General features: G+C 40.3%; 1 protein-coding gene across 2 annotated transcripts in view; it reads right to left on the bottom strand.

The window, feature by feature from the left end:
- The window catches only part of GAREM1 (GRB2 associated regulator of MAPK1 subtype 1), a 204542-nt gene that overhangs the window by 17225 nt on the left and 168033 nt on the right, over window positions 1–19284 (bottom strand). For both annotated transcript variants that reach the window (XM_030336703.1, XM_030336704.1), the window contains exon 4: window positions 4811–5983. In XM_030336703.1, the coding sequence (XP_030192563.1) occupies window positions 4811–5983 (1173 nt within the window). The remainder of the gene's footprint in view (window positions 1–4810; window positions 5984–19284) is intronic.

Here is a 19284-nt window from a genome sequence, read left to right as displayed (position 1 = left end):
TTCTTTTCATGAACCTCAGGGATTGCTGCCATGTCAATAACCAAGAGTGAATAGACCTTTTTTTCTGTTACTGAAGATGATGGAGGATATTAATCCCTGGGTTCTGGAGTCCCCAGGTTGGACACTGTTGCATAAATGATTTTAGAATAGCTGTGATTCTACAGTTTTGATGATGATTTGTAATTCAGTGTGCAGACCAGAACAGCTTGGGACTCATACATTCTATTTGTAGAATTTCATGCAATATAAAGTCTTTCCATTATTGTTTTCCAAATGGCATCTTTTTTTAAAAAATGTTTATTTATTTTTAAAAGAGGGAGAGAATGTGGGGCGCCTGAGTGGCTCAGGCGATTAAGCATCTGACTCTAGATTTTGGCTCAGGTCATGATCTCACGGTTTGTGGAGTTTGAGCCCTGCATTGAACGCTGTGCTGGCAGTGTGGTGCCTGCTTGGGATATTCTCTCTCTCTCTCTCTCTCTCTCTCTCTCTCTCTCTCTCCCTCTCTCCCTCTCTGTTCCTTCCCAGCTTGCTCACGCTCTCTCTCTCAAAGTAAGGAAATAAACTTAAAAAAAAAAGCACCTTCTTATTAAAAAAAAAAAAAAAAAGAGGAGGTAGAAAGAGAGAATATGAGTGGGAGAAAGGCAGAGAGAGAAGGAGACAGAGAATCCCAAGCAGGTTCCGCACTGTTAGCACAGAGCCCTATGTGGGGCTCAAACCCACGAATCATGAGATCATAACCTGAAATGAAATTCAGTCAGACGCTCAACCTACTGAGCCAGTGAGGCACCCCCAAAATGGCATCTCCTAAAGAGGAAAAAAAAAAAGACAGTTCTTTAAGTTCTTAAAAAAAAAAAAAAAGACACTTGTTGAGTGTATCCAGGTAACTATTTTAGACCTATCAACCGGTACCCAAAAAATTAAGATGATGGAGAGAGGCCCACGATGTTATGAAGTAGAAGATGTGTTCAGAATAAATGTATGAACCAAACGGATAATCCACTTAAGAAGGACTGTCAGGTCATTCTGATTTGAGGGCACTTTGCACAATTTAAGAAGGTGAAATGTCACCATTCAGTGATCTGGGCGTGCCCTTTCAGTCTGAGCTCATCTGCAACAACTCTGAGGAGTTCAACTGGCTGCATCCTTTCTCTGTTTGGAGCTATGCTTACTTTCTCCTGGGCTATTCCTATAAGGAAGGGAATAGCTTCTCATATTCTGGAAAAATAACTGGCAGAGTTTTGTTTTCAAAAAAACTGTATTAAACAATCTTTACACAGACACATGGCGACTAGAGCATAATTTTAAATAGCCACATCAAATACAAAGTCTAATAGGGATACATCAATTACTCCTCCACTGAGGATTTTCTATCTGGCCCCACCACCTAGTTTTCCATCTTAAGATACAGGTAGGAAAGTGCTGAAAACATAACCCTGAGGACTCCGGAACTGCAGCACGGTGCAGGAAACACAGTAAGCATGATGGTTGAAGGGGAAAGATTCATTCTCACGGTTACAGAAAGAAACAAACAGCTCCAGAATTTGCTGGGGAGAGAGCGCAGGTCCATGTTGTCACTCAGGACCCTGAGGTAGGAAGTGCAGGAGGAAGAGAAGAGTTAGAAGAACATGAATAGGCTGATAGACACTGCAATGGAGCTGTTGTACCACTGCATCTTAACAGGCCTGGGTCATGGGCTGTGGCAAACGGAGTTCGTTCACCGATTACCAGCTTTGCTTCCCTTACTAGGAAAGACGTACTTTCAGGGCGCCTGGGTGGCTCAGTCAGTTGAGCGTCCGACTTTGGCTCAGGTCATGATCTCGTGGTTCGTGGGTTCGAATCCTGCGTCGGACTCTGTGCTGACAGTTCGGAGCCTGGAGTCTGCTTCAGATCCTCTGTCCCCTTTCTCTCTGCCCTTCCCCCACTTGCACTCTGCTCTCTCTCTCTCTCAAAAATAAACATTAAAAAACAATAAATTAAAAAAAAAAAAGACATACTTTCTTTGAATCCATTCCATTGCTCCAGCACCTTCTATCCCTAAAGACCTGGGGGGATTTGTCACCTTCCCAGATGATGTCTCACTTGAAAGTGGCCTCACTTGAAAGCTTATTACCATCTTTAATTATTAGGCGGGGCAGCTGTTAAGATACAAGGCATGTCTTTCTCCCAGGACTTACTCCAGTACAACTTTCCAAAAAAGTTTTATTTAATTCTGCGGAGCACTTGAATTTATGCCCCATTAAAGTTCCCTTTTGAAAATTACAAGCTGAAGCCACATCTAACAATTATGACGTTCTCTGGATCCCACATACTTCCTAAAAATGGAAAACTCATTTCATGGTCACAGAGCCAATAGAAAAATATGACTTCATTTGAAATGCCTAATTTTTTCAAGTAAATTAAGTGATTTCAGGTGTTAAAATTTTTTTTTTAAAGTATTCTATAAACACTGGACATGCTCTGAAAAGATTCTCTTGTAATAAATTACATTGAAGACTGGAGACCAAAATCTTTTCTTCTCCTGTGAGGTTGGCTTTTACTTTCAAATTTAACTCTCACATTTTTAGTACCAAGGTCAAGATAGAGCCTCTTAATATTTATGTTCTTACTCATCTTTCAATTATGCCACAGAACAAACAAGTGGCACTAGGTTCCTATTTCTAGACTTAGTTACATAATGACTTTGGGTGTGACCACCACGGATGAGTCAATCAATCAGTCAACAAACATGAGTCCCCCCCTATGTGCCAAGTAGGACCAAAGTTGCATGGGAACAGCTGGCATGGTCACAGCCCTAATGAAGATCAGGGTTCCAAGTTTCCAGTAACATCAAATACAGAGCTGAGTTGAGACATACTGAAAACTCCTTACTTTCCAGGAGGAGTGTCTCCTTTACCTGTTTTCTTGGGGGAAGTGGGGAGAGGAACATCCTCGGACATGAATGAAAATGCCAAGGACTCTAACTTCACCAAGACTTCCCCCCAATTTTCCATGGCCCCTACTGGGTACAGGGATCTTTGGGCTCGTGTCTTAAAGTCTGTGGAAGATCCTGCAAGGAGCAAGCACAAGTCCAGATCGGCGGTCTCTGGGGGGTTATATCCTAGAGCAAATAGCCAGGGGGGGGGTCCTCTCTCAGGAAACTGCAGCAATGAGGGCTCCGCGTGGAGAGCTAAGCATGACGCCTGGTACAAAGTGCCGCCTGATGTTCAGGGCTGTCCATGACCTGCCTCCAGCCTTTTCAGCTATCACTGCCTTTCAGACATCATCGTCACCCTATTCCACTGGCTCAACAGAACTCCTTGTTTTTCCGCACCTGTTCCAGCTTCCACACCTTTGCTTGTGCTATTCTGCCTGGAATGCCTTTCTTTCTCATTTCTCTGCTCTTCCAATTCATGTCTATTTACCAGCTCATTTAAAATGTCATCATCTCCATGAAGCTTATCTCATGCATCACCCAACCAGAAGTTTCTTTCTCCTCCGGACTGCCACACACATTGTCTGTATATGTCTCTCTTCTGTTGTTTATCATATTTTCACTTGTATGACAGTCATCTCATTTCATCTGTTAACTTCCCTATAAAACCCAAAGATAGCAGAGTCCAGTCTTACTGATGGTCTTATTTCTCACATCCCACCCAGTGTTTCCAGGGTTTTGAGACCGGGTTCTGCAAAGCTGCAGGGTTCCACAGAGGTGTCTTGAGACCCCCGGGAGGAACAGAGAGAGAACAGGGACACATGGAGACCCCTGCCCCTCAATGTGCTTCAGTCAGATGAGTTCTGATTTTAATTCTTCTATTTATTGTGATTCATGTCAGCCTTTTTTTTTTTAAGCTTCTGTTAGAGACAAAGAAAGAAAACCACTGCAATAGACAATGTCAAATAAGTGAATAGAACTACACCCTATGTCTCTAATGCTTTCTTGATTCAGAGATAATGAATTCCAATGATTAAAAAGGAGGAGCAGAGGTTCAGAGTGCCTATCAATCGAAGAATACAGTCACAACAGAGGGCCCTTTCTCCTGTCCCGTATTGACCTTTTTACATTAAGATTTGATAGAAGCCCTTGGAGCCCTGAACGAGTTATGTTTAAGGCATTAAAACAGAACCACTCCAGCTCCTGGTTCTGCTCTGGTGTGTGAGTGTGTGTGCACATACACGGGCACACCTACTGTGCTTTGATCTCAATGTAACTTCAGGGATACAGGAAAGGGTTACATATCATGCCGATGTCTCTTGATCCCTCTCCTCCCACCCCCCAAATAAATCTACTCTTCCTTTAGTCTGTACCACTGTAACTTGCTCTAAATACCCACTCTGTTCCTCAGGCTAAAGCTGCAGACATTTTCCTTGATTTCTCTTTCCGTCACTACCCACATCCAATTTATCAGTAAGTACACTCGGGTCTACCTCTAAAACATGTTCTGAAGCAGCTCATTTCTCCCTGCTACCAACTGCTGTGGTTCAGGCCTCGTCATTTCCTACCTCCATTACTCTAATGTCTCTTCTCTGGTCTCCCGCGGTCTGCCCTCTCCTCCCTATTATCCGCTCTCCAGGCGGCAGCGAAAGTCGTGTTTAAACCCCTCCCGTTACAAACTCTCAAGGTTTCTCATCAAACGTAGAGTACAACTCTGTCTCCTAACTGGTAAAAATAATCTGGCAAGTATTTCTATTTCACTCCAAATTAAGCAGATTTGTTTCTCCGGATACTTTCCCATCGGGGAGTTTTCCTTTTCTTTAGGAAAGAAGATGCATTAGTAGATGCCTGAGCAGAGAGACGGAAGGGTGCCATCACTCAAAAACAGAAGGGACTTACGGCTTCAGATTTGGGAGGCACTGGAGGCGGAGGTAGGGCGATCTCTGAAGACTTCACTGCCGCTCCCAGAGCTCCGGGGGCAGGAAGAGGAGAGGCTGCGCACTTGGACCGGACAGAACCTCTGGGCTGATCGCATCTGCTCTCCTCGCTCAGGGAACGAGTGAGGGACTGCTGGCTGGGCTTGCCGTCCTCCAGCCAGAGCTCTTCGTACGGGAGTTCTGACTTGCCTGCGATGCCTGCTGACTCCTCACTGGCTTCCGGGAAAAGGTAGTCGCTCCCACTGTCACCCAGGTCCTGGTAGGGCAGGATGTCATGAGGAAAGGGGGCCCACTCCCCCCCAAGGTCCCTGCAGCCATGAAGGTTCACCTCGCTGTTGCCATGGAGATTGTTGCCATACACACAGACGGAGAGCCGGTGGAAGGACTGGGTGAGCTCATCGCGAGCGTAGCTAAGCGAATTGGGCACGTGGTTGTGGCCAGAGCACCGGCCCTTCTTGGGGCTCTTGCAGTCCTCATTCCAGTCAGTTTTCACGTCTCGGACAGCCCGGGAATACTCATCGATGTCGAACTGTTCCTGGCAGATACCCAGCCAGTGATGGACCAGGGTTTCGGGCCACACTTCTCCCTTCACCAAGTGTTCTGGGAGGCTAAACTTGGGGACGGTCAAGTGCAAAGGGAAGTGCATGGGGAGGATCTTGTTGTTCCGCAGCACACAGCAAACCACCACTGTCTTGGTCTGGATGTTCACAAACTTGTAGCGATGCCCCTCACGGATGAAGTGGAGGTCGTAGGGGTTCCTGGGGGGAGGGCTGGGCACAGTCACATTCACGGGGAGCCTGGTTTTCTCCACAATGTTGCGGATGGTGTGTTCGCCCTCCTGCATCTGAAGCTCCAGGGGACTCCGGGTGCTAAATCTGCCCTTGCACTGGAATGGAAGGCTAATGCTTTCATTGGTCCGGTGATTCATGCAAATGAGGCAGGGCATTTTGCCTTTGCCCAGCTTACTGATGGAATTGAGTTTCCCAATCTTTTTGAAGATTGTGTTGAGTCGTGACTTTTCTTTGAAAGTCTTTGCATACAAGATTTCTGCCTGCCCCATTAGAGTGAGTTCATCCCCAGTACAGAGGGTGATGTTGTAAACTTCCGTGTCCTCGTTGCACTCACCCGAGGCAACCTACAATAGGATATATCAAATTTTAGGTTAGTTTCCCTTAGTCCATTCCCACAAAGAAGGAGACAACTTGCCATTAAGATACGCGAGCACACATACAGAGGAAAACGCTATTTTAACATTCCTTGTATAAAATTTATATGGTTGGGGCGCCTGGGTGGCGCAGTCGGTTAAGCGTCCGACTTCAGCCAGGTCACGATCTCAAGGTCCGTGAGTTCGAGCCCCGCGTCAGGCTCTGGGCTGATGGCTCAGAGCCTGGAGCCTGTTTCCGATTCTGTGTCTCCCTCTCTCTCTGCCCCTTCCCCGTTCATGCTCTGTCTCTCTCTGTCCCAAAAATAAATAAACGTTGAAAAAAAAATTAAAAAAAAATTAATAAAAAAAATAAAATTTATATGGTTAACAATAACACGAAGATACTCGTTTAACCTTTTAAAAACACTCTGTTCTGAAGAAAAAAGCAATCTGTTCATTAATAAAAATTTGAGAAGCACAGAGAAAAGACACAAAAAGAAAATAACACCCACGGGCCTGATTCAGAGACAGCCATGGTTAATGGTTTGATAAACATCCTTCCAGTTTCTTTGTCTATGTAGAATAGCCTATCGTATGAATAATTATTTGGGGACATTAATCTCATCATTCTGTCTTTTCCAGTTATAAAAAACGCTTCCATGAACACCACTGTAAGAAAATTCCTTATTTTTTAGTATTAAAATTTTATGAAACTTTCTGAAATTGGAATTGGGACAGAGGATGTAAAAATGTTTTATTTCTCCCTGTTCTTGAATTTTATTCTACTCATGTTCATTGGAAGAAATATTAGAAAATACAGATGTAAAAATGAACAAATTCTATAGTTTTACCACTAAAGATAATCTATGTTAACAATTTTATATAAACAAGAGAAAAAAAAGAAATGAGACGTGTCGTCTATCTCAGAGATTTGTGAACACACACACAGAGTTTTCTTGTTTCGTTTCTCACTATATTCATTTTCTCATGTACTGACCTTCTGTATTTGATAATCTGGGGATGTGCCTTAATTTTTGACTAGTTCTTTATTATTCGATGAGTTTTCCCAATGTTTGGCAATTGTAAATAGTACTGCAACGAATTTTATTTTATTTATTTATTTTTTTTACAGTTCAACTATTTCCTTAGGATAAAGGCCCAGAAGTTGAATTGCATGGGTAAAGCTATATATGCACTTGAGAGGTCTAATATGTACTTGCCGTTGTGCTTTATCAATGTTATAGTTATTTATACTTCTTCCACTTTATGAAATTACCTGCCTCTCCATACTCAGGATAAAGAAGTTTAACATTTGCCAATATTAAAGGTAAAGCATGCATCCTGCGTTTATTCATTCACATTTTATTTCCATTTGCTTTAGTTGACTATTAGGATGGTGAATATGTTTTGGTATTTTTTATGTGGCTATTTAGGTCTCTTACTTTGTGACTGTCTATTTGTGTCCTTCACCCATTTTGCTAATGGGATGGTCATCTTACCTGTTACTTTTCATGTAATGTGAATGTCCTTAATGCTCTATATTTTTCAATTTGTTGCTTGAATTTCAACCTTATAACTTCTTTAAGTGCTAAAGGTTTGTCTTCCTATGTAGCAAACATTTTCAAAATCTTCCTTTGTAATTTCATTCTTGGGCATTACGCTTCTACTAGTTAATACAAATCATTGGTTCTGAGTTAGGCGTGATTTTGTCCCCATTCTCCAGGCCCTGGGGACATCTGACAAAGTTTGGAGACGTTTTTGATTGTCATGGCTGGGAGGGTGCTACTTACACCTAGCAGGTAGAGGCCAGGTATGTTGTTAAACATGCCACAATCACAGAACAATCCTTCATGGCAAAGAATGATCTGGTCCAGATTTCAGTAGTGCTGAGATTGAGAAAAACTGATACATTTATTTATTTATTTTTTTTTAAAATTTTTTTTTTTTTCAACGTTTATTTATTTTTGGGACAGAGAGAGACGGAGACACAGAATCGGAAACAGGCTCCAGGCTCTGAGCCATCAGCCCAGAGCCCGACGCGGGGCTTGAACTCACGGACCGCAAGATCATGACCTGGCTGAAGTCGGACGCTTAACCGACTGCGCCACCCAGGCACCCCAAAAACTGATACATTTAACCAATATTTTCTTCTAGTATTTTGATGGTGTTTCATTTATTAACTATTTAACTTATTTAATTAAAATTTCTTTGATGGATTATGAAAGGTAGAGATCTCACTTTCATTTTTTAAACAGTTAATGACTGCCCAGTATACTTCTTAAATAACTATTTTCATCATGGATTTCAAGTGCTGCTACTTTGATCATGCACTAAATTTATACAAGACATGGGGTGCCTGCCTGGCTCAGTGGGTAGAGCATGCGACTCTTGATCTCGGGGTTGTGAGTTCAAGCCCCACGCTGGGCATGGAGTCCAAATAAAAAAATTAAAAACAATTATAAAACACATACATTCATTGTAACTTATATTTGTATCTACTTTGGGGCCATTTATCTTAATGACCTTTCTGCCTACTGTCTCATCATAACTAAGTTGTTTCAATTTCTACGTCTTTATCTTACATTTTCAGATCTGATAACAAAAGCCCTCATTTGTGGTTATTCTGACTCAAAACAGTTTTGGGTGGCAAGAAATGAGAAGCAAAGTCAAAAGTCAAGTAACAGTCTGAGAGAAAATATCTGCAATATTTCTGCAAGTAAAGAACTAACACCCTTAATACATACACAACTTAAATTTTGAGAGAGAGAGTGTGCGCACAAGTGGGGGAGGGTCAGAGAGAGGGAGGGAGAGAGAATCCCAAGCAGGCTCCGCACCATCAGCACAAAGCCCGATGCAGGGCTTGAACCCACGACCCGTGAGATCATGACCTGAGCTGAGGTCGACAGTTGGATGCTTAACGGACCTGCGCCACTCAGGTGCTCCTACATAAGCAACTTTTAAAAAAAATGACCAAAAATCCTCCAGAAAAACTGGCAAAAGTCATAAAAAGCCAGTTCACTAAAAAAAAGTGCACAACAGACTTCAAACCAAGGAAAAGATGTTCAACTTCTTTTATAATTAGAGAAAAGTAAATGAAAATTATACTGAGATACCGCGTCTTATCTCGAGCACTGATAACAAAAGCTTGAACTCATACTCAGCTGGGGAGGCTATGAGGAAACAGGTACTCTTATTTATAGCTGGTGGAAATGCAAAATGATTTCCCCATGGCGGGGAATTTGGCAATATCTAACCAAACTATGCACCCATTTATCCCTCCACTCAGCAATCCTACTTCTAGGAAATTACCCAAAGATATTCCTTCATCAGTATGAAAATACAGATGCACAAAGTTGAGTATTATTTGTATTTGTACAATACCAGAACCAATCTAAATGCCCAAACATAAGAAATTGATAGGATAAACTAAGGCACAAACACAAAATATGTATTATGCAAAAAAGAACAAGAATGAGTTCAATGAATTAACATGAAATGACTTCCATGATATATTAAGTGAAAAAAAACCCAAAGTGCATAAAAGTTTATATAATATACTACCTTTTCATTTAAGAAAGAAGGAAAAAAATCAGTATATATTTTTCTGCTTATTTTTATATATATAAAAAAAGGAATACAAGAAAAACAAACCAGAAAACAATGAAATTGGTACTTAAGGGAGGTAAGGAGGGAGGGACACCTCTGTGAGTGTGCCTTGCTATCGAGTTTTAATGTTTAGGAGATATGCTAATGTTCCAACATATTCCAAAAATAAAATAAAGTCAACAAAAATTTAAAAGAAACTGAAAGCTGAATGCAAATGGAAACGGATGAATCCAATCTTATTTCAAAGAAAAACTTACTACACAGGGGACAGAGACAGAGAAATCATCCACGTAACTTTAAAATGCTTTGACATCAACTGCTAGTAGGGAAAAAAAAAACAACCCCTATGGTGTTCTTTTAGGTAGATTTGTTTTGCGTAGGAGAATGGACATAGGGATTCTGAGACCATTTATGTATATTGCAAAAATAAACAAATGAGTAAACATATTCTCTTGAGAGCCAGAGTTTTCACTGTGGAGGAAAGACAGAAATGTGGAACTAGGAAAGGTAAGAAAGAACTCTGCTGGGATGACTGAAATTGGGAGGTACTGGTATTAACTCATAATTTTAGGAAACTGTACATGCTCGCACACATCTATGTCTTAGCTTTGTTCTTTCCAAGGGATTAGAAGTAAAGACATCACCGAATATACATAGTGTCCCAAACCATTCCCTACTAAAAGGAATCTTGATTCCAGGACTAGGGCAGGAAAGGTATAAGATAAGCTTGGGACATTTTGTTGTGCCAGAAAGTGAAGAAGTGCTCCCGACATGATGGGAACATGTCAAAAGGACACAGGAGTCAGCCTGAATTGACTTCCACTGGCCAAATCTGGGATGATTTGAACATCATAATACATAAAGACTGCAATGAATTATAATCTATTGAACAAAGCAGGAATGCCTAAGTCCACACTGTTATCAAAATGAGGAATGAATGAAAAAAAATGAAGGGGGTAACGTGACAAATGCACAGGAGTGGTGGGATTCAAGATTGGTCTACACAAGAAATATTAAGAATGCTTAATTTATAGGATGAGTTTGATTGAGTAGGTTATGTGAGTGGTCTTAGAGTGTCTTCCCTCAAAATGCATACTGATTGCAAGGGGAGAAAAAATAACTACAGACTGGAGAAACTAAACAACACTCTGACCAGGTGATCAAATTTAATACAACCAGAGAGGGATCCCCATGTCGTGTGCCTCTGGATGTGATTCCTGATTTTAGGACCTCAGTTATAGAACATTCCACCTACAACTGCATTACTAGAATCTAATTACCTAATTACAAAGAAAGAACAGACAAACCCAAGTTGAGAAATATTGTATAAAATACCTGGTGTATGTTCCTGAAAAACATCCATGTGATGAAAGACAAGAAAGGTTGAGGAACTGCTCCAGGTTAAAGTGAATTAAAGACAAAATGCAACGTAAATGCATCATGCAATCCTGGAATGGATTCTGAACTAAAGGGAAAAAAATGCTATGAAGTACAACTTGGATGGATTGTAGAGTATCACATCACTTATGTAAAAACATGCTATTTTTGGGGCGCCTGGGTGGCTCAGTCGGTTAAGTGGCCGACTTCGGCTCAGGTCATGATCTCGCGATCCGTGAGTTCGAGCCCCGCGTCGGGCTCTGTGCTGACCGCTCAGAGCCTGGAGCCTGTTTCAGATTCTGTGTCTCCCTCTCTCTCTGCCCCTCCCCTGTTCATGCTCTGTCTCTCTCTGTCTCAAAAGTAAATAAACGTTAAAAAAAAATAAAAAAATGCTATTTTTACATAAAAAATATCCTTATTCTTAGAAATATACACTGATGTATTAAGGAGGAAAGGGCATAATGTATGTAATTCACTCTGAAATGATTCAGAAAAATATAAGTTATATGTGTGTATGTATATGTGTATATACAGGTAGAGGATGATGAAACAAATGTGGCAAAATGTTAAAAGCTGGTGAATCTGGTACGGTGTTTAGGGCGATCTTTTATTATTGTATTTAGGGAGATCTTTTATTATTCTTGCAAACATTTTTTAAGACTGCAAGTATTTCAAAATAAAAAGTTCAAACAGGGGGCGCCTGGGTGGCTCAGTCGGCTAAGTGTCCAACTCTTGGTTTTGGCTCAGGTCACGATCTCACCTTTTGTGAGTTCGAACCTTGCATCAGGCTCCATGCTGACAGTACGGAGCCTGCCTGGGGTTCTCTCTCTCCCTCTCTCTCTGCCCCTCCTCTGCTCTCTCAAAATAAACTTTAAAAAAAGTTAAAACAGGGCACTAAGAAAATTTTAGATATTTTTGCCTATTTTTCCAGATGAGCTTCACAATCATTTTGTCTATGGTTTGCATTGGTCATTTTATTGGGAGTGAATCTACCTGCTGTTTTGGCAAGGAGTGACATCATCATCATATTTATAAATAAGCACATGACAATGCTCATCATTTATTGAGATTTTATTTCCCGAATTAAGTTTGCCTTTGTTGTCGATCCCTGAACGTTGCTGTTCATTTGTACTTGCTGCACATGATTTGTTGCGATCCCCTATGTCCAGGAACCTCACTGCAAGAGTTTTTTCCAGTTGATCACCTTGAGATTCTTAAGTGACTAAATCTTACGTAACCAATGCAAACTTTATCTTTTTTTTTTTTTTTTTTTTAGTTTTCAACCCTTCTCCCTGACAACAGTATGGTGGTGAGAGTTTTGTTCCATATTTTAATATGAATATCATCAGTATTTTAATATCAAATGAGGAATTTGATGGTTTGACATGGATTTTTTAAATCATATTAGTAATGTGTCTTACCAATTCTAGTTTTCTAAATGTTTCTACAAGAATTTTTTTTTTAAGGTTTATTTATTTTGAGAGAGAGAGAGAGATAGAGAGCAACGGAGGGGCAGAGAGAGAGAGAGGGAGAGAGAGAAACCCAAGCAGGCTCCACGCTGTCATTGCAGAGCCTGAAGTGGGGCTTGACCTCACAACTGTGAGATCATGCTAAGAGCCGAAATCAAGAGAGTCGGACACTCAATCAACTGAGCCACCCAGGTGCCCCTCTACAAAGAAATTTTAAAAATGTTTTTAATCAAATGCCATTTCTGTATCCAATAAAATAGTCATGTTTATTTTTAATTTTGATGTGCTATGTTTTATATGAGTAGACTCTCAAATATTGAAACAACCCTATATGCCTGAAATAATTATGAGCGTGGTGCACTTAAAACTACACTATGATTCTTCTGATACTATTTCATCTATGACTTATGTATCTTAGTCACAGGTGAAATTAGTCTATAGCTCTATTATGTTATCTTTGTCAGGTTTTCTTTTGTTATTTAAAAAAAATTTTTTTTTAACATTTATTTATTTTTGAGACAGAGAGAGAGAGCATGAACAGGGGAGGGTCAGAGAAAGAGGGAGACACAGAATCTGAAACAGGCTCAGGCTCTGAGCTGTCAGCACAGAGCCCGACGCGGGGCTCGAACCCACAGACCGAGAGATCATGACCTGAGCCGAAGTCGGCCACTTAACCAACTGAGCCACCCAGGCGCCCCTGTCAGGTTTTCGTATCAAGCTTATTTATACTAAGCCGGAGATAGATTTTTTTTTTCTTTTATGTTACTGAAAAAGCATCTGGGTAAAGTGACCAGCAATGTTCATGTTATTTACTAAGTGGTAATCATCAGTGTGTGTTTAGAAAACCTGACAGTGGCAATCTCTGTAAATAGTTTCTTACCCACTATTCTAGGTCATTCTATGTAATTTTAAACTTTGGAACAGCAATCTGTCAATCCGTATTAGCGCTATAGAAAACAAACAGCTCCACTGTCTTGTTAGTGAAGTGTGTTTCTCTGTAGCAGGCACTATCAGAACATAAATGCCAGCACAATATTATTTTAATGGTAGTTCAGGCTCCCAAAATCCATTTTAGGTGACTAAGATTAAGTGTTGCTATTATTTTTAACAAGACCTCAATTTAATTGTATTTACTTTCAGACTCTGTATTCATCTGGGCGTCTATATTGGAATAAGTTTAGGAATCTAAATAAATAAATTAATAATAAATAAGCACAATTTGGGGGGCCTGGGTGGCTCAGTAGGTTGAGCACCTGACTCTTGATTTCAGCTCAGGTCATGATCCCAAGGATACTGGATGGAGCCCCGAATCAGTCTTTGTGCTGAGCGTGGAGCCTGCTTGAGATTCTCTTCCCCCACCCTGCTGACCCTCTATCCTGCTTGCACACTCTCTAACAAAAATAAAACAATAAGATAAAATAAAATAAATATAAATGAACTTATTTGGAATAATTTCAGATTTGCAGAAAAGTTGCAAAGTTGTATACCCTTTGTCTAACTTCTCCTGTTAACATGCGACTGAACCGTGGCACGTTATTATCAAAACTAAGAAATTAACACTAATACAAGACTACTAAGTCAACCACAAAGTTTATTTGGACTTCATTAATTTTTTCCCACTAATGTCCTTTTTCTGTTCCAGGATCAAGCCAGGATATCACAAGTCCTTTATTTTGTGAGTTTCTTGGTCTTTCCTTGTTTTTTATGATCTTGAGAGTTTTAAAGAATATAGATTAGGTTGTTCTTTTTTCTAAAAAGAGAGGGAGCAAGGGAGTAAGTAGGCTCCATGCTCCTGATGCAGGGCTCCATTCTATGACCCGGGATCATGACCTGAGCTGAAATCAAGAGTCAGATGCTCAACCGACTGAGCTACCCAGGTGCCCAGAGAAGAGAGTTTTTTTTTAAGCTAATAAATCATTTATAAATTACAGTATTTGGCACATACCAGGGCTGACTTTCTTTTCCCACAGGACTTATAGACTCAAGGCTTCAGTTACTTTATTCTCTTGACTTTGGTCACGAAGAGTCCCTATGAAGATTCATTTGCTATTAATTCTACTTTTAGTTTATCCCTAAGGCTTTTATTTTCAGCTAGCATCTAGCTGTGTTTACAATAATACAGATCAGAGGTCAGCAAACTATTGTGCATAGTCCAAATGTGGCCCACCATCTGACTTTGTAAATAAAGTTTTACTAGGACATTGCTGTGTTCATTCCTTTATGCACATTTTACGACTGCTTTCACTCTACAATGGCAGTGCTGAGTGGGTGCCACGGTAACTGTAAGCCCTCAAACTAAAACAAATTGTTTTTAAAGTAGTCTCCATGTTGGGTGTGGAGCACAATGCGGGGCTTGAACTCTCAACCATGAGATCAAGACCTGAGCTGGCACCAAGAGTTGGACTCTTAACTCACTGAGTCACCCAGGTACCCCACCACAAATGTATTTATTCTTTGTCCCTCTACAGAAAAAGTTTGCCGAGCCCAGGGATAGATGAGTGAAAAGATCTATGGCCTTTGGAAATTAACTGGAACAAAACTATTAACTAAGTTATGAGCTGAGTTTGTATCTGCCTTTAGTATTAGGTGACCTCAGGCAAAATGAGAACATTACCGCTACCGTCTACTCTACTAGCTTAATCAGTGTATGTAAACAACTTCCCACAGTGGCAAGTTCTCAATAAATAGAGGCCATTAATATTACTTTTATGCACAATAAAAACATTAAAGAAGTTTTAAAAAGTAAGCTCTGTGCCCAATTTGGGGCTCGAACTTACAACCCTGAGATCAAGAGTTGAATTCTCTACCAACTGAGCCAGCCAGTTGCCCCCCAAACACTTAAATTCTTTTATTTATTTTGAGAGAGAGTGAGCATGAGCAGGGGACGGCAGAGAGAGAGGGGACAGAGGATCTGAAAGGGCTCTGCGTGGACACCTGACCGAGGGGTTGGTGCCTATGTAGGGCTTGAACTCCTGAACCGTGACACTATGACCTGAGCCAAAGTCAGAGTCTTAACCAATTGGGCCACCCAGGCACCCCACAAAAACATTTAACTTCTTAATAATTCTGTTTCATATTGACTTTCACTTCTGTGTAGGTTCATGTTGGCTTCTATTTCTACCTACTACTGTTTTCAAGCCCTAACCACTACTTGAAGCATTATCCTTTCTTCTGTACTGAAGAATTGCTCAAGTTTTTATTCAATGTGTTATCCCAAAATAAAACTTAATGTCAGAATAGGGCCTGAAATATCCTTACAGTTACATCCCAAAGGAAGTGAACACATTGAAATGATTCAAAAAAATATACCGTTTTAAGGCAGACTAGCCTCTAAAATGCTCAGATGCACTGCTGTACTTCCTTTTTAGTAAAACTTTGTAAAAAACTTGGCAGTTCATCCATTTGGATCAGGATGGAGACAGGGATGTTGAGAGAAAGGGTTCTCATGAGACTTGAGAAACACACACACACTCACTCACACAACAAACTATTTCCAGTTAACATCCAAGGAGCTTCTCAATTGCGAAGGAATAACAGAGCATATGTTTCTTTCTAGACCTTTAAATCAACTTAATGTATTTTTCCTAATTTACCTTTATAAACATACACCTTCTAGAATGAAGAAATCATGGGGTCTAGTGAGCACCGCACACCAAAAGAACTGAAAGCGAACGTCCGTGTAGCTTGTGAGACACAAATCAAGACGGGACGTGCACAGTTTAAGCAGCTCAAAATTATCCTTGCTACATGTCACTCTCTGGGCACATTCAACAGTTTTGTCTACGTTCTTGTGTATGTGTATACTTCTAGAGGAAGTTACTCCTACTCTCATACATAAAAATGTATCACATATGTGAGTAAATCTGTAATTCCACGCTCCCAACCCTGATGGCATCATTAATGCCAGCAATTAGTTCTGCATAAATTATGAGACTAGCGTCCCAACCGATCTTGTGGTCACTGTTGGTGACGGGTGAAGAATCTCCTGAATAAATGCTCTTCCTCTGGCAGTTGAGCCGGTCTCCTCTGGTTTCCACAGATGTGATTTATTTGCATAATTTCTTTCCGTTTTTATTTTTTTAAGAGCAAAAGAAACAATGCGTTCTGTCTAAGTGCTTCGGTATGCGTGCCTGCTTAACATTTCCAGTTTCAATGTTTCCTGAGAGGAAGTAATTCAAAGTGTGTTATCTAAACAACTCTAATAGGTCTAATCCAGGAAACTATCAGGGTTTTACTGTTCATAATACCATTCGGAATTAATACCCCATGGTCAAGCAACGTTTTAAAACACTGATATAAAGTTTTACACACACCCACACCCACAGACAGCTCTGGCAACAGATAATCTGTTTTCTAAGAACAGTTGTTCTAAAGATCAAACATGTTACAGAGGTCAACATTTCAACTCTTGAAAAAAAAATCAGGATTGATGTGACTGCTAGGTCAAATAACTAATATTTGATTAGTATTAGGTCATTTCCCCCCAAACTTCAATTTTTGTATCTCTTTTCTTTGGGAAAATGGCAGAAAATGAGGAACAACAGGCATGAAGAGTTAAGATAAATGTCAATCCTGAGTGTTCCTCTCTCTTTTTAAACAGGAAATAGGGCAAGGAGGAGAAGTGCGTGGCAATGATTTAATTTGCAGTGGTATGGCAGAGGGCTTGCCAAATGGTCGTTTTCCAGACAAGGCCTGAAAACCTCAGAAGACCAACAACAACAAGAACAACAAAAATCAAAGCCACTGGGCTATCTTCAAACACTGACATAATTAACCTCACGATTGTATCCAATTTATCATTCTGAATGACTCTTGAAAATAAAGGACATCTGACTCATGGTAAAGAAAACATGCAATTAAAAAAATTTTTTTTCTTACATCTGACACAATTTAGATTGGCCAATAATTGATAATTTCTGATCTCTCTGGAATATAGTCAAGAACAAGGCAGTGAGCTCAAGGCCTCTGATCAGCCAAAAAAAATATGATGTTAATGTTAGGGCTTATAGAAAAGCCTTGAAAGACCATATCTCAGCATGCTTACTCCCCTATAATAAAAATTCCATTCAAACTGTTACCAGACCACAGCAGAATAGAAGTGGAAATTAAAATTGGACAAAGGGACGGTTAATTAAGGCAGGTACTCTAACCAATAAAAGGCAACAAACAATCTTACCGAGACCATAAAACACCCAATTCTCGGGGTGGAAGGTCTCTTCATGCAAAGACTAAAGTCATACAACACCTCGGGAGATGGAGAGAAGTTTAACTTTGGTTCAAGGACTTCTCTTTAAGATGACAGAAAAGTATTCTACATTTTAGGAAACAAACGAAATTATAGTTCTTTTTTTGGACAGAACTTCGGATAAAATTCACAGCTCCCCCCCAAACCTGGCTAACTAGAATTACTTGCACTTGAAAGGTTCCAGAGAGGTAGAAAATGCCAGAGCAAATAATCCCTATTCGTTTTGAAAACTCCCAAGAAAAACCCACCTCTCTGATTATTACAATCCTACAACTTGGGGAAGAGATGCTTCTTCTGAATTGTCAAGACAGACACTAGGCATGGTATTTTAAACTAGGAATGATGGTTACACCTGAACTACACTCTTAAAACAACACGTCCACCCACAAAATTCCCCCAAAGAAGTATCACTTTAGGACGACCATAGGATGGCCGACAAATGCAGAACAAAGGCAACTAGCAAGCTGTTTTTGCCCGAAAGACAAAATGATCAGGAAGATGTCATAGAATGAAACAGACAAGAGTAGAATCACAAGCAGCCTAACACCTCTCAATTAATGTATTTTCAAGGCCTCGTCTGTAGTTGTTCTGTTAAAATGAGTAAAGAGAGTAGCATGACATATGTTTCACTTGTTAACTACTTTATACATGGAAATAAGATACAGTCCAACTAGTTGGCACAGGGGGAAGAGCTTGATTTCATCTTTTTCAGATGGCAGCTTAAAAAAGGGTAACTAATATGTTAAGATAAAAGGCACATGAATTGCCTCAAATCTATGAGTTGGGGATAAAACCCTAGTGGATTCTCAGTAACTTGGAAGCCTTGGAAAAAATCCAAAGTTCAGCATCGAGTTGCACGAATCACTCACGTTAAACTTTAGAACTCTCCTTTATTTATTCAATGGTGCATTGAAGCCACGTCAGTGTATCTTTAACGCTGCTTCAAGCAACAATGCAAGAACCCAACTGTATGTAGCCTTGTTTCTCTGATAATACTGGTTAATACTTTAAAATTTTGGGGCTAACCCTTTACAGAAGTATTTTTGTTGTTGTTCAAAAGGGTTCACTTAGATACATGCTGCACGGATGCTGACAGTAAGTTAACTTGTAGGATTTTCTCTTTCAAATGCTTGCGTTTGCGTCAGGAAAGATCGAAAAACTTACATGTGTAACACTCATACTGTTGCCAAGTCCCATGTGTGAGACCACAGGTGTTCCAAAGTACAAAAGACAGGAAGATTTGGCTAGGTAGTAATTATTGGACACCTTTGTTTGGATTTTTAAATAAGAAAATGAATTAACCATGCAAGCTACTGAGTCAACGCGAAAGGGTATTCTGATCACAATTGTGAGCTGTATCTGAAATCCACAAATAGCATTTGGGGGAGCACAAAGATGACCGGATTGAATCAGGAGACTAAGCTTTGCTGCTAAGTAGTTTTGTGGCTTTGTGTGAATCAATGAAGTCGGCTAACATCTGTTTCTTAGTTTTCCTATTTGCTAAAAGGAGTAGGACTCAATGTTGTGTTAAGGGCCTTTCCAGATCTAAAACGTGACGATTTTAAAAACCGTCTGTAAACATCCTAGTCCCGTGA

This window comes from Lynx canadensis, chromosome D3, assembly GCF_007474595.2.
Source record: "Lynx canadensis isolate LIC74 chromosome D3, mLynCan4.pri.v2, whole genome shotgun sequence".
Lineage (NCBI taxonomy): Eukaryota > Metazoa > Chordata > Mammalia > Carnivora > Felidae > Lynx > Lynx canadensis.
The sequence above is the reverse complement of the archived record's forward strand: the minus strand, read 5'-3'. Positions and strand labels throughout refer to the sequence as shown.